We start from the raw sequence: 16184 nt of genomic DNA, 5'->3' as shown, positions 1-16184 counted from the left end.
GGACTCACCTTCCTGTGAAGTGCTAGCTTCACACTGTTCTTCATCCCATCGGTGTTATCAAAAGTTAGTTCATAGCCACATTTTAAATGACTTCAGAATATTATCTGCAGGATCTGGATTGAGCGAGAGAAATTTCAAATTTTGTGTCTATTCTTCTGCAATTATACTATTTTAATAAGTCCATATATTTCCACTTAAATTATTCATTTGAGAAAATTCATGTTTTTTTTAAAACTGTAATATTATATGATTTTATGAAGGTGAATTTGATTTTATTTATATTTGTTTATTGCAATAATTTTGCTTCCATGTTTTTATATTTGTGTTTGCATGACCGATGATATTATTGGTGCTTCCAAGTCAATTTGGTTTAATTACACAAGTATTTGTGGAATGCTTGCTTGCAGTGTAAAGTTATCCGGACACCAGAAATGTACAGATGTACAAGGTAGATATGGTCCCTCTTCTCTTGGATATACAGTCTACGTGGGAGGATAGTGTTAATCCACTAGGCAATACAAGTTGTTATTCTTACAATCATATAACATATCCTGTGATCATTGATTATGAGAGGGTGAAGTGGAAGAAGTGATTTCTGACAGATAAGGAGATAAGTAGAAGCATAGAAGTAGAAGTAGGTGAATAGAAGTGAGTAGAAGCTAGATGAAGAAGATGGGTACTGTATGTGTGTGTGTGTGTAGATAAGTGTGTGGGAAGGGAGTTGAAGAAAAACAGTGATAGGCTTCTCAGGAGGAAGTGACAGGAAGTGAAACAGAAAACATAATGAGTTCTCGTAACTTAAAGACATTCAATGTGAGTAGACCCTAAAAACTTCATTAAATCCTGGGCACCTATCAGGCTCTTCTTACTTTAAAGTCAAAGGAATACAGTGGAAAGAAAAGGCCGTGGTCTACCAGGCCAGATGCTGATACTAGGTAAGCGCCCCAACTGCCTAAATAAAAGCAAGTCCATGAGGAAAACCAATAGCCAGGACTTTCACTGTTGGCAGGACTCAATCAGAACAACTCTTCACAGAACATTTACTTTTCTTCCTTTAGGGAGTTTATTAGTCTGAGAAATCTAACTGATAAAACAAAGCCCCCATATCTCAGTGATTGCTTTCATCTTAATGAAACAAAACCATATCTCTGTGCCTATGAATTGTGTTTCTCCTTTCCAGCCCAGGACTCTCACCTGAGAATGAGACATGTATCTATCCATCGCTACAAATCCAACATGCCTTATACTCATCTTAAGCTGAATAGGTCTAAAATTAAACTTCTCATCTTTATTTTAACGAAAATTTTCTCTTTTTACCTCTTTGCCATATCAGTTTATGACATTTCCATATCTTTAGGTATTCAGGCCCCAAACTTTTTATTTTCTTGACTCTCTTGAAGCCTACTTCCAATTCATCAAAAAGTTACCTTGACTGTACTTTCAAAATATACCAAGAATCCAACCACTTCTTGCCACCTCCACCATTACAACCTGAGTCTTTGCTAATTTTGTTAAGTGAAGGATTAACTCCAAGACAGGAAGTTAATCACATCTACACATAGTAGATGCATTTAAAGTTCCACCCATATCTCCTTGGATCCCTTTCCTAGCTGTTGTTCACAATGGCTCCTAGATTACCATCACCTCTCAACAGTCAGCACGTGTCTATTTGTAGGCAGTTGCCGAAACCTATTGTTGCCTACCCACAAGGAGCGCTAGACCTTCCCGGGAATTTATGCACACTCTTCCCCACCCCTTCCTGCCACCTCCTCCACCATGGGACTTCCCTGACCTCACCTCTTACCAGAGCCCATTCCTCTGACCACCTTTGTCCCCCTGCTAATTCTGAATATGCCAGACATATGCTTCCTATCAGTGTCTTAGTGCTTGCTCTTCCTTCCAACTGGAGAGCTCGTCTCTCAAATATCAACAGAATTTGCTCCCTCATCTTTCCTGACAGTTGTCTCAAAATTTCCTTCTCTGTGAGGTTTCCCTGACCACTCTGTAAAATTTTAACTCCCTTGCTGCACTTTCTAGCCCACTGCTTGCTGTTTTGTTTGTGTACTGTAACATCTGATATTATTGTTCTCACCTGGAATAACGTATGGTCCATAAGAAAGGGACTTTTTTCTCTTGATATTTTTTTTCATTAGCGTATCCCCAAAGCTTAAAACAACCCTTTTCAGTACACGCACAATGTATATATGTTGAATAAGTAAACGTGAGAATGACTTAATTGAAAGCTACTGTAGTTTGTTCATTTTATAGTATTTTGTATTAGAGGGCCAACTTTTGATATTAGCAGATATATTTTCAAAATGTCATCAGAATTTCAACATTTAATCCTATGATCTGAGGAAAAGTAATTCCATGAGTGTTTCTAATATACTGTATAAATTATATGTATACAGTATATAGTATATATATAATTTATATATAAATTATATATATATACAGTAGAGAGAACATGATGTGACAATACAAACTCTTTGAAGTCAGATATTATTTTCCCTGTAACTACAAAAATAAATCGCAGGGTGGGCGCTGTAGCTCACGCCTGTAATCCCAGCACTTTCGGAAGCCAAGGCAGGCAGATCACTTGAGATCAGGAGTTTGAGACCAGCCTGGCTAACATGGTGAAATCCCATCTCTACTAAAAATACAAAAAAAAAAAAAAAAATTAGCCGAGTGTGGTAGTGCATGCATGTAATCCCAGCTACTTGGGAGGCTGAGGCAGGAGAATCTCTGGAACCTGGGAGGCAGAGGTTGCAGTGAGCTGAGATCATGCCATTGCACTCTAGGCTGGGTGACATAGCGAGACACCATCTCAAAAAAGTAAATAAAAATATATAAATACATAAATAGCAGAAAACTGTTTCTTCACAGAATCCTCAACAATGGCAAATGGTATAAGGACAAATAAGTAAATTCTATTGCGGTTGGAGAAAAATGTTATAGTACAGACATTTAAGTCTGGTACTTTGAATTTATCTTAGGATATATTTCAAAGAACATAAACTATATGTTCTACATAAAAAAGTTGGAGCATCACATTCAAGAATCCCGTAAAACTTTGTTTCTCTCTCTAAGTTCAGACAACTATTTCAGCCCACTAAATGCGAAGTTAAATTTCTAGAGGAGATTGAGGAAATTGAGGAATCTGATATTGCCATTGACTAGAAAGCCATGTACTTCAACAGCTAGTTACATTAACTGTAGAATTTTATGAAAGTCTCTGAATCTAACTCTTTTAAGAATATGATAATTACATTTGTAATACTGCAATACTGTGAACTTTGAACAAATCTGTTTTTAAAGAAGTCTAACAACTACCCTCATGATTTTGATGCAGCTTATATTTTGATTTTACGACACTGTTTAAATGTGAACCATCTCATTATTTGCTTAAGCATAATTAGACTACCAGGATACCAACATGGGAGTAATTTTCCTGGTTACAGCATAAATTGTTTCTAATTAATTAATAGAGAACAAGGGAAAATTTTCAAATATGTAAAGCAAAAACTGAGGTAGTTCTGATGGTTCGTTTATGAGGTTAAAAAGAGGCAAAGACAGATATAAATAAGCTTCATAAATTAAACAAAGACGTCTAGTTGCAGAGTAAAATACGAAATTTAACCTACAAATATTGAAATGGGAGAGTTCCCTGAATCCCCTCACAGGACATGTGACAGGGGTGTGACTTGCCTGTTTGGTCACCCCCACAGCCCAAACCAAGAGTGAGCATGCAGAGGTACAGGTGCAGAGGTCTAAGTGACAACTTTTGGGCCCCAGCCCCATAGCAGTGCCAAGGGCTGGGTGTCTGCAACTCCAGAAGCCCAAATGGGCGTGGGTTACAAAGCTCTTTCAGATTTGCCATCTACAGGCGGCTTGTGTGTTAATCAGTTCAGTGGACCTTCTGCCTTATCACAAGGGCAGAGGGCCAGTGTGACAGCCTTCTGTATCCCGAGTTCTTGCCCGGTATCTTGAAATAATTGGATCACACGTAGGCTTGAAGGATGAGTACAAGGTTTTATTGAGTGATGGAGGTGGCTCTCAGTGAGATGGATGGGGAGCCGGAAGGTGGAGGGGTTGGGGAGGTAATCTCTCCCGGCAGTTTAGCTGTTGTCAGATGAACTCCTCTTGACATTCAGGCACGTCTTCCTTCCTTCTCTGCCATATCGCCTGGCTGCTCTCTGCTGCTCTCCACCACTCGTCTTGACGTTCAGCTGCTTGTGTGTGTGTCTGCTAAGGTCTCAGGTTTATATGGGCACAGGATGGGGGTCATAATAGGCCAGAGTGGTCTTGAAAAATGCAACATTTGGGCACGGAAACAAGAGTGCCCGTTCTTACTTATGTCCACGGGCACAGGACTACAGCCCTTGCAAGGGACCCCACCCTTCTCTACCTAGCACTTCCCTGACCCCATCCCGTATCAACATGTTAAAGGAGAAACTAGTAATAAAAAGAGCAGAAGCAGTCTGTAGTTGGCATAGAAGCTCAGGTAATGAGACACATCGGTGAAGCATATACAAGGCACTGCAATAACAGATCACCTGTATCTTCGTGGTTATGTATCTTGGACAGCCCAGAACATTGTTCAGTAGATTCATTAAAGAAATGAGCTGAGTAAGGGTATTTTCTGGAATACCACTGATACAGAATTTAGCCCCAGGTATCTGTTGACAAAAATAATTCCATTGCATGATTAATTCTTATCTCATGGGGAACAGAGAGAAGTTTCCAGAATCTCCAGAGAAGAAAAAGTCAAATCTCTAGGAGGAGGCTCCTAGGAAAACATTAATTACGCTGAAAAATGTATCCCTATCCAAAGTCTAGCTCTTTAGCTTGTAGGGTCGGTTAGATGGCTCAGTCAGTACACTGAAAACAACTCCATCTCTCAGGGCCCGACTGCCATTAACAACTTAAAGTGGCTCATCTATAAAACAGAATGCCTATTCATTAATATACAACATGAAATCATTGTTACAGGAACTAGAACACTTGCATTAGCTTGATTTTTGAATTATCCCTATAGTTAACCTACATGGAAATCCAAATTATAATCAGATCATTTTATCAATTTACAGAGACAAATTACTATCACGGGGAAATGGAAATACTCAAAGCCTATTTTATCAGCATGTCATCTTTATTTTATATGAGAAATGAAATCATAATCAGAGGCCAATTTATTAATTCACCCTGAGAAATCACTGTCAGAGTGGCCAAAGGGCTTAAACTTAATATAATTAACTTACCCTTTTCCTGTAAGGAGTGGTGAGTGTCATAGTAATCAGAAAGCTGTGTACCTGGCAAAGAATCAGAACACGGGAAGTTATGTAAACTGAATATTTAATGACATTTAATTAAGACAGCTTATTTAATTATCCCAAGGTTATCAGGAGTATTTGAAGCTTTATTAAGGTCACCTTTGCCCTGAAAAGCATTTGAGTCCCTCAGTGTGACTCCAACATGCCAAAAACATCACTAAAGCCTTTATGGCCCCTTATGAGCAAATATTTTGACTCTGTTAAAAGAATTGTTTGCCCTGTATGCCCAGGAAACTAGTCAAGACTTCCCTTACCAGTTAGAGCTGTTATAGAGTTAAGATCCCAGTCCTAAGTTCATCAAACAATAAGAGCAATTTTCTTTCTAATAATGACTTAGATTTTCAAATGGCTAATCTACATAGTTCTTTCGGGAAGTAATGTATTTCAGACTTGACTTATTATTATTATTATTATTATTATTATACTTTAAGTTTTAGGGTACATGTGCACAATGTGCAGGTTTGTTACATATGTATCCATGTGCCATGTTGGTGTGCTGCACCCATTAACTCGTCATTTAGCATTAGGTATATCCCCTAATGCTGTTTTAAACTGTATATGAGAATGATTATCATCCTTTTATCTATGGGTAAAGAAAAATTAGAAATAATAAGGTTATTACTTTTTGCTACTTCATTAAAAATATCCTTCAATATCTCAATCCTAGTAATTTCAGTGTCCCACACTAGGCATCAAGATTCCTGGCCTGTGAAGCTATCTAACTTAGCTTTTAAGTTTGGATTTCAACAGATAAAGCAAAATATGGGCAGGCTGTTAAATATTTTCATCATTTAATTTTATGTGCCTTGAATTTTTGGTGTTCATACAGATCTCAAGATTATATTTAAAATGCTGTGTAGATATATATTTTTTTCTGACAATATTCATAATTTTCAATCATTTGACTCACTGAATAACACAAAAGCTTCAGAACTTTGTGACATTGCCTAAGGCATCATTGCTTTATTGCTCTGAATGCAATATTTATCTAATTAGTAATAGCTCTAGCCAATAATACATTTTCTCACCCATTTGTACTGTGGCCACCAAGTATCAATTGTGGTCATCTGCTTTAAACACACAAAAATAGTTAAAACAAGAAAAAAAAATTGGCCAAAGATATAAAAAGCAAAGCAGGCTGAAAACAAGTGCAACAAGGCTGGGCGTGGTGGCTCACGCCTGTAATCCCAGCACTTTGGGAGGACGAGGCGGGTGGATCACGAGGTCAGGAGATCGAGACCACGGTGAAACCCCGTCTCTACTAAAAAAAAAAAAAAACAAAAAAATTAGCTGGGCACGGTGGTGGGCGTCTGTAGTCCCAGCTACTCGGGAGGCTGAGGAAGGAGAATGGCGTGAACCTGGGAGGCGGAGCTTGCAGTGAGCCGAGATCATGCCACTGCACTCCAGCCTGGGCGACAGCGAGACTCTGTCTCAAAAAAATAAAAATAAAAATAAAAATAAAAAAAATGCAACAAGTCTTATGAAATATAAATTAAAAGTATTATATTGTACAAATTTTAATTATACATTGATAAGGCTGCTATAGGTAATAAGGTTACTACAGCTATTATTAACTGTGACTCAAAAAATAGAGATTGACATAATTGGAAAGCAAATATTAGAAATAAATTTAAGAGGAATACAGTGGATATTAAATAATTATCACACTTCTATCAATTTAAGAAAATGCTATATAAAAATAATAAACATAGGTCAAATAAAAATGACAAAAGATGCTGTAGAAAAACAGAAATGTTCTTAATCATAGATCTTTTCAACAATTTGTACAATATTTAGAAAAACAGCAAACATAGTCTACATTCCAGAAAAATTTCAATACTTTACCAAACATTGCATTGCCAACCCACGATGCTATAAAACTAGATTAGTTTAATAAAAATTATATCAAAATATGTATTTTAATTATGTAATGAGTAGAAGAAAAAAGCCTAAGACAGTAAAATACTTATAAAATAAAGAAAATAAGAACACTGCCCATGAAAATCTAGGCTGGATTTCAACATATAAAGCAAAACATGGGCAGGTCTTTAAATATGTTAATCATTTAACAGTAACAATTAAAAGAGCAAAACTGGAGATATGTGCTTGTGGACCTTGAAAGTTAGGATGAGGCCAAATAGGCAACTATAAAGTACAAAAAGATGAAATAATAAAAATTAAAGCAAACACTAAAGCGTTAAAATATAGAATAAGAGCAGAATTGGTAAATTGATCAGTTGATGGGAGGAATCGTGAAAATAGAAATAAATCTTGTGATGCAATGTGTATATGTGTGTGATGAAATTAAATATGAGCAAGAAGATACAACAGTGGCCACAGACTTTTACCCCAAAATTGTAGGACATTATTCAGATTGCATGCTAGAAAACTGCAAATATCTGAAGAAAAGTCATACTTTACTCCAACATATTAAAATGCCTTAAATATTTCACTAAGAAATGAATAAACTGAATTAGACAAGCAATTCTGAGTCAACAAAACTATTCTCAATAAACTTTTCTAAGTTAATTTTTTCTAGACTTTCAAAGAACAGATGGAGCAATATGGAAACAACATTTTAACAAAAGTTAACATTTTTTCTTGTACTTAAAAGAATATAACAAAATATAAAAATTTAATTTCCTTCTGTATATTTATAAAAGTTCTAAGAAAAATGAAGGATATAAACACAGAATAATAAATTGGATTTTTTATTATATTTCAGTAAGCTGCTAATTTTACCAATTACACCATGCTGTTTAACTTTATTTTAATATTTTGTCTGGGAAATTATCTTCTTTTTATCAGATAAATATTAAGATACTTTTGTAAATTTCCAAAAATCATGCTGTGATATTGACTGGGATCCTATTACATTTCTGAATTAAAATAGGAAGGATTGTATCATTTCTGTATTTTATCTTCTCATACAATAAAATGAATGTCATAATTCTTCATTCATTCAAGTCTTCAATATCCTTCCATGAAATTTCTGCACCAATGTCATGTACATTTCTTGTTAAATCTATTGCTCTATTTGACATTATTGAACTTGGAATAAGCTATTATTCAATTATATTTTATGAAGGGCTTTTTTAAGTAGTGCATGAAAGCCTTTAACGTATAATGTTTATCTTATAACTATCCATCTAATAGTACTCTTTTGTTACCCTAACGTATAATTAATTTCCTTATGTTCTGCAAGTATGTGACAATACCACCAGTTTTATAATAATATTTACTATCCATTGTTTCATCTCTAGATCTAGTTTCCCTTCCAGACGTATTGACATACTCTACAGATAAATGATCAATAACAGTGTCAATTGTGGAAATTTATGCCCTTATTTCAGTATTCATTAGCAAATTATATGCATGATGTTCATAGTGATGGTAAGACCTGTGAGAGTAAGAATATAAACATTTAACAGGACTCTTAAACTGAAGTGATCAGCTTACACAATATAAGAATAAAAATGATTTAATTTTCCTATAGCAAAATGTTTACAGAGCTATTTAGTAATAAAAAGACATGTCTTTATCCTTTTCAATTATTATCACAATTGGAATTGTGTCAAGAAAATTATCTACAGATTTGATATTAAATATTTAAAAAATCTTTATAGAAATTTAATGTGTTTGGCTTTAATAATTCCATTTTATAAAGACTCTGATTCTTTCTTGGGTAAACAGAGCTTCCCTACCGTACCCTGAATCATCAGCAATGATTAGATAAGGATGGAAACATATTTTATTAACAAAAATAAATGTGTTATTGGATATTGTATATGGCAAGAAAGAAACAAAATGTGAAATTATGAAGCAGCTCTTGGACCATTTTGTCAGGTATTTTTCTATAACAATGTGGCATTGTTCATAATTTTTACATATCTTATCATCTCTAGTCTAGAACTTAAAATAGCATCGACTTCTCCTTGTTTAATCCATATTTCACACAGTCTTTGCAATATCAGATAAATACTTTTTTTTTTTTTTCGCTCTTGTCACCCAGGCTGGAGTGCAGTGGCATGATCTTGGCTCACTGCAGCCTCCGCCTCCCAGGTTCAAGCTATTCTCCTGCCTCAGCCTCCCAAGTAGCTGGGATTACAGGTGCGTGCCACCACGCCTGGCTAATTTTTGTACTTTTTAAAAGTAGAGACGGGGTTTTGCGATGTTGGCCAGTCTGGTCTCTAACTCCTGACCTCAGGTGATCCACCGCCTCGGCCTCCCAAAGTGTTGGGATTACAGGCGTGAGCCACCGCACCCAGCAAGATACTTTTCAATGTCTTTTTTTGAATCTTCAATATTACTAGCAACTATTTAGGAAATTAGTCAAGAGAATACAAGGAGCAATTAATTAACATAAGGATAGGTATATTTTAGATATTAGCATACTAAACAAACATCTCGATAGACAATTTTGCTACATACCTCTTGAATATACATGTTATACTAAATATAACATATATGGAAGGTGTCATATGTGTTCATATGGGCTGACTGGCCCATATGAATCTCTCAGTAAGTATTATCTGTTATCTTTGTTTACTTTTAAAATAAAAGTACAAATTGTGTAGACAAAAATCTATCATCTTATTTGGCTTTTTGCCAATTAATGTATCATTTACATATGTACTCTCCAGGAAGAATCATCCATAAAAATGTGTTTTTTTCTGGATTGCCAGTGAAAATACTCTGTGCTAGCTTTTAGATGGTTTTAGATGGTTATTTCACTCATTTTGCAATTATTGGGGGTACAATAATGAGGAAAGAAAAGCTTACGTATAATGACCTCATTAGTGACTGATGTCCACAGTCTATTGAGTTAAAAGACATGATGAGGGAATTGGGTCTTTTCCCTTACCTCATTAAGTTTCTGTTTGATGGTTTGATTGTTCCACAGTAGTTTCACAACCACAGAATAATAATGTTGACTTTTATGTGAATATATTTTGTAAAATATATGCTCATTAAAGAAAAAAAGAATTGTTTTAAGAATAAGAGAAGTTCCTAATAATGATATTTGATAAAATCTTAAAATGTGAATGCACTAGTATCTCAGAAAGATAAAAGACTGTAAAGCGTTTCTTCTCTACAGAAACCAGCGTGAGTCATAGGGTGACTGGGGTCAGTCTAGTCCTCTCAGTGCCAAGTGGGAGGTCGTGTGAGCTGACAATGAGAAGAAGTAGATGACTTGATGCTTCGTGGACAGGCAAAGCTCACATACGTGTTAGCTTCACTTTTATGAATCAAACAAAGCAGAGGACCCTAGAAAATAATTCCTAGATTGGAGGTTCTGGGATCTTCTCTTCCTGATAATAATATTTTCCCTACCAAGCAAATATATCTGGCTTTATCTGGATTGTGACAAGTGCTAAAGATAATGGTCTTTTAAAAAATTACCTAAAATTATATTGAATCTACATTTTCTTAACTGCAGCAAATTCAAATACAGCAATTCTTTACCATTAATAATTCCCTTCAACTTGTAGGTTGCAAAGTTCCCTCAGGATGGAAATATGTAAGTAGCTAGTTATGTAGCACTTTTAATAAACTGGTAAAGGAAATAAGTTTAATCAGTATAAACAAAGTTAAAAAATAACCTGTATTCTTTGAGATTCCTGGATAAAGAAAATGTGGCACATATATACCATGGAATACTCTGCAGCCATAAAAAAGGATGAGTTCATGTCCTTTGCAGGGACATGGATGAAGCTGGAAACCATCATTCTCAGCAAATTAACACAAGAACAGAAAAGTAAACACCGCATGTTCTCACTCATAAGTGGGAGTTAATCAATGAGAACATATGGACACAGGGTGGGGAACATCACACACCAGGGCCTGTCGGGGGGTGAGGGACTAGGGGAGGGATAGCATTAGAAGAAATACCTAATGTAGACGATGGGTCGATGGGTGCAGCAAATCACCATGGCACATGTATACCTATGTAACAAACCTGTGCGTTCTGCACATTTACCTCAGTACTTAAAGTATATATGTATATATATATACACACACACTTTATATTTATATATATATATATATATATATATATATATATATATATATATATAAAGCAGAAGTAGCTGAGCATATATGCTAACTGGTTTCATGTCATTTGCTTTTATTTATACTGATGATACGACACAAAAATACAAGGCAACTGGACATTGTGGGAGAAGATATACCGTAACCTGCAATCTTTGATTTCAAATACATCTGCTGAACTAAGGCCAATAATCAAAGTACTTAGGTTTTAGTCCTAATCTGCCACTAAGTTTCATTGTTGCATAATTCTGCTTGTCTCTCTGAATCCATTTTTCTCATCGGTAACAAGAACGCTGAAATAAATGATGACTCAAGTCTCTTTAATTCTGTAATTATATGATCCTATGATAGTATGAAATTTAGAATCTGGACTAAGAATAAATTTGTGGAGAGGAAACTATTTATAAGGGATTGGCAGGAACTTTATGCATTCTTTAATGGTATCTACTAAGCAGGCAGGCTGTACATGAAGCATAATATTTGAGAAATTCCTTTGACATTAATTTGTGACTCTTTTAAAAATTAAATATCATCATTCCACTATAAAATGTGGTTCCCAGCTGACTTTAAAAGCACATTGTATAAAGACATACATCATAGCTGATTGTCATTTCGGAGAACAATAATGTTTCAATTTATGTGAATTATTGGCAGAATAAAGGTAACACCCTTGGCTTAGAAAAGGCTCAGCAGCCATGGACTGTCAAAGGAAAGGGTGCAATCAGAGGGTAAATGTAATCGCACGAGATGCAATTTGAAGAATACTTGAAGCTATAGAGATTTGTTTATGGAGTTTGAAACTCAGAAACTCATACATGTACAGTGAATATAAATGCAACTACATTTTATTAGAGGCAAAACACTCATCTAGAAATCCAAATAAAGCAGAAAATAAAACATGTTGTATAATTTCTAAATAACTAGCTTCATAAACAAGGAAGAGAGTGGGACGGGTGTTACAAAACAAGATAGTTGGCACAGTTTTCAGGTAACACGTTCTAAGGTATGACATTTGAAGGTATGGCTTTCCACATGCATCAGAGTATATATAAATGTTCCCGTCCAGTCACAGTCACCAAACTGACCTACAACAGCTAACCACACACACCACTTCTGACAACATGACGTACTCCGGCAGCTACTGTGGAGGCCTAGGCTACAGCTGTGGAGGATTCGGTGGCCTGGGCTATGGCTATAGCTGTGGATGTGGCAGCTTCCGCAATCTGGGCTATGGCTGTGGCTATGGAGGCTACAGATACAGCTGCTGCCACCCATCATGCTATGGGGGTTACTGGTCTTCTGGATTCTATTGAATAAATACTTGAAATACAGTCTTCCGTGAGATTCCCAATTCTCCCAAGAAACTTTATTCCGTAACCTGCCTGCTTCATTTATCCTGTCTTGATAACAAAATAGCTGCTTGGATCACCTGCCTTTTGACAATAGTGTGAAGAAAACTTGATCAACTAGATATTGGCATTTGATCAGTGATGTTCTCCAGATATTCACTTCTTTATTGGCTAGAGAGCCATTATACTCTAAGAAAGACTGTCTTTCAGTATCTGATATCTAACCATGAACTTTTTCTGATGTGGTAAATGTGATTTGAGCCTCAAATTTTTGTCACAATAAATGTGCTGTGATGCATTAATATAATCAACCAGGGTAATATTTTCTTCTTATAGATAAAAAAATTACCAATATATTATATGTCATGATTATCTCTTCCTCCTTCTCCTCCTCCTCCTCATTCTTCCTGTCCCTTATACCTTCTTCCTCCCTTTCCATCCCTTTCGTCTTCTTTATCTTCTTTTCTTTATCCCCTTCTCCTTTGTCTTCTTCCTCCTCCTCATGTTTAACATTATCAATATCTATATTTTCTCGTCTGGGCAAACAGGAATTCTAAACCTAAAGGTTAAAGATGCTTCTGTGATGATAAACTTCTGCTTAATCTTTTAATTCACTATTTCTTGGAGAATATCTTGATAATTTCAAAGCAATATAATAAGAAAAGGTTTTAGCTTGCACATAGATTATTTTATAGCATTGGAGAACAACAATGTGAACGAATTATATCAAAGTATTAACAATAGCTTTATCTAGGAGATGGGAATATGATGGTTGGTGTAATAGTTATTCTTCTTTTGTGTATGTTTAAAAAATTGCATAGAAAAAAAGCTATAAAACAAAGCTCGGGCCAATTTATTCCATCCTCAAATACATATTATCTGATTAAATTAAATGTATAAAAAATGGACCCAAGAAGAAATACGAACCTGAATATTTCTATATGTCATATAGAAGTTGAATTCATGAATCCATTTTGACAAAAATGCAAATTTAAGACTAGGTGATTTCACCAGTAAATTCTGAACAGTTTCTCTTTCAGAGAATAAGATAAAACACTAAGACTCTTCTATACTTTTTTTTAAGGTTAGCTGTATTAGTTTGTACTTCCATTTCTATAAAGAAATACCTGAGACTGGGTAAATTTATAAAGAAAAGAGGTTTAATTGGCTCATGATTCCTCTGGCCGTACAGGAAGAATGATGCAGGCTGTCTGCGGGTATCCAGGGAAGGCTTCAGGAAACTTACAATAATGGTGGAATATGAAGGGGAAGCAGGTGGAAGGCGAAGGGCAAACAGAAAATCACGGTGGAGCAGGAAGAAGAGAGAGAAAGTGGAGGTGCTATACACTTTTAAACAACCAGATCTCATGGGAACTCACTCACTGTCATGACAGCACCAAAGGAGACAGTGTTAAACCACAAGAAACTGCCCCCATGAGCTAATCACCTCCCACCAGGCCCCACTTCCAGCACTGGGGATTATAATTCGACATGAGATTTGGATGGGGACACTAATCCAAAGAATATCATTCTGCCCCTTGCCCCTCCCAAATCCCATGCCCTTCTCACGTTGCAAAATACAATGATTTCTTCTCAACAGTCCCCCAAAATCTTAGCTCATTCCAGCATTAACTCAAAAGTTCTCAGTCCAAAATCTCATTTGAGACAAGGCTAGTCTCTTCCATCTATGAGCCTGTAAACTCAAAAACAAATTAGTTACTTCCAAGAAACAATGAGGGTATAGGCAACGGGTAAATACTCCCATTCCAAAAGGGAGAAATCATCCAAAAGAAAGGCGATACAGGAACCATGTAAGTTCAAAACCCAACAGGGCAGTCATTAAACCTTAAAGATCCAAAATAATGAGACTGGGTAATTTATAAAGAAAAGAGGTTTAATTGACTCACAGTTCCACATGGCTGTGGAGGCCTCAGGAAACTTATAACCATGGCAGAAGGCAAAAGGGAAGCAAGGCATGTCTTATGTGGTGGCAGGAGAGGGAGAGTGAAGAGGAAAGTGCCACAATTTTAATGAGCTCACTCATTATCATGAGAGCAGCATGGGGGAAATCCGCAACCATGAGCCAATCACCTCCCACCAGTTCCCTATCCTGACACATAGGGATTACAATTCAAGGTAAGATTTGGTTGGGGACCCAGAGCCAAACCATATAAACATTAACAAGTTGATTCTAAAATTTGTACAGAAATATTAAGAACCTGCAATAACCAATACAGTCCTGATGAAGAAAAATATTAAGAACTTCTAACATGACAGCATACCTGGAAAATCTCTTGAGAATCAATGGTAAACCTAACTCAAAATTAGAATAGTTCATTAAGCCACATGATATGAAATTACCATAGAAAAAAGCAACCATTTTTATCTGCACAAAGATAAAAATGCTTTTTAAAACATTTTTGCATGTATTTTGTAACAAAAAATCATCCTTATAGAGAAAAGTTATTTTTTCTTAGTTATGCTGAGAAAGCTAACTTTTCTTTGCAGAGCCAATTAGAAAGCCTCTAATTATCACACCTGAGATGGCAAGGGACGCTGAAGTAAATAAGAGTTCAGAAAGAAGGGAGAGTGCTGATTTGAAGAAGAATTGTCCTAGACTATTTATATAGGATAGGATAACCCACAACTGTGTGATTTTTCTCTCCTTTTTCACAAGTCATAATAGAATATGGATTAAAAATGAGATATTTTGTTGTTCTTTATTTCTCTGAAGATTTATACATAGTTGGGTGAAGATTAATTGAACTAAAGAAAAACCAAAGACTAAAGGGAAACCCTCTACAGGTGGCTTTGAGGTTAAGCTGCCCTACAGTGAATGGTTTCCTTGAAATGAGCCTAGCACATAATATGAGCTCAGTAAATATTTGTTAAATAAACTGAACTAGTGAAGACAAAGAGGTAATTAAAATTTCTGACCTAATATTTTTCAAATATTTTGCAAGGTGCCTTATAGATTGATAGATAGTTATTTAAATTTTTATAATACTCTCCAAAATAGGAACTAAAGTAAAAAGAGGTATTTTAAGTCCTCAAACTACTCCAAGAAGTAGTTAGAATAGTGGAGAAAATAAAAATTTTTGGACACAAAAGTGATTGAGATTGTATTTTTTATTTACTGTTAACTGTGTGATTTAAAACATGTAATTTCACTGATACTTTCAAGATTAAGCCTGATCATTTTATTTTATTTTTAAGAAATGTTGCAAAATAAACCTACCATCCTCCACATATGTATGCAAATACATAAGTATTATATATCATGATGCATGACACACAGCAGGTGATTGCATTAATTTCCTAGGGCCAACAAAGTTCCGTTAACAGGATAGCTCAGAACAAGATAAATGTATTGTCTCACAGTTCTGCAGGCTTAAAGTCTGGGATCAAAGTGTCTAGAAGGGCCATACCGCCTCTGAAGCCAAGAGGAGAA

The 16184-nt window shown here is 35.7% G+C and overlaps 1 protein-coding gene across 1 annotated transcript; it reads left to right on the top strand.

Moving 5' to 3' along the window:
* Nucleotides 1-12478: 12478 nt before the first annotated feature.
* Nucleotides 12479-12920, top strand: LOC115833172 (keratin-associated protein 19-7). Its single transcript, XM_030806359.1, has one exon. The coding sequence runs from the start codon at nucleotides 12506-12508 to the stop codon at nucleotides 12695-12697; it is 192 nt and encodes a 63-aa protein (XP_030662219.1). The 5' UTR covers nucleotides 12479-12505; the 3' UTR covers nucleotides 12698-12920.
* Nucleotides 12921-16184: the final 3264 nt, after the last annotated feature.

This window comes from Nomascus leucogenys, chromosome 25 (assembly GCF_006542625.1).
Source record: "Nomascus leucogenys isolate Asia chromosome 25, Asia_NLE_v1, whole genome shotgun sequence".
NCBI lineage: Eukaryota > Metazoa > Chordata > Mammalia > Primates > Hylobatidae > Nomascus > Nomascus leucogenys.
This window is presented reverse-complemented; position numbering and strand designations above follow the sequence as displayed.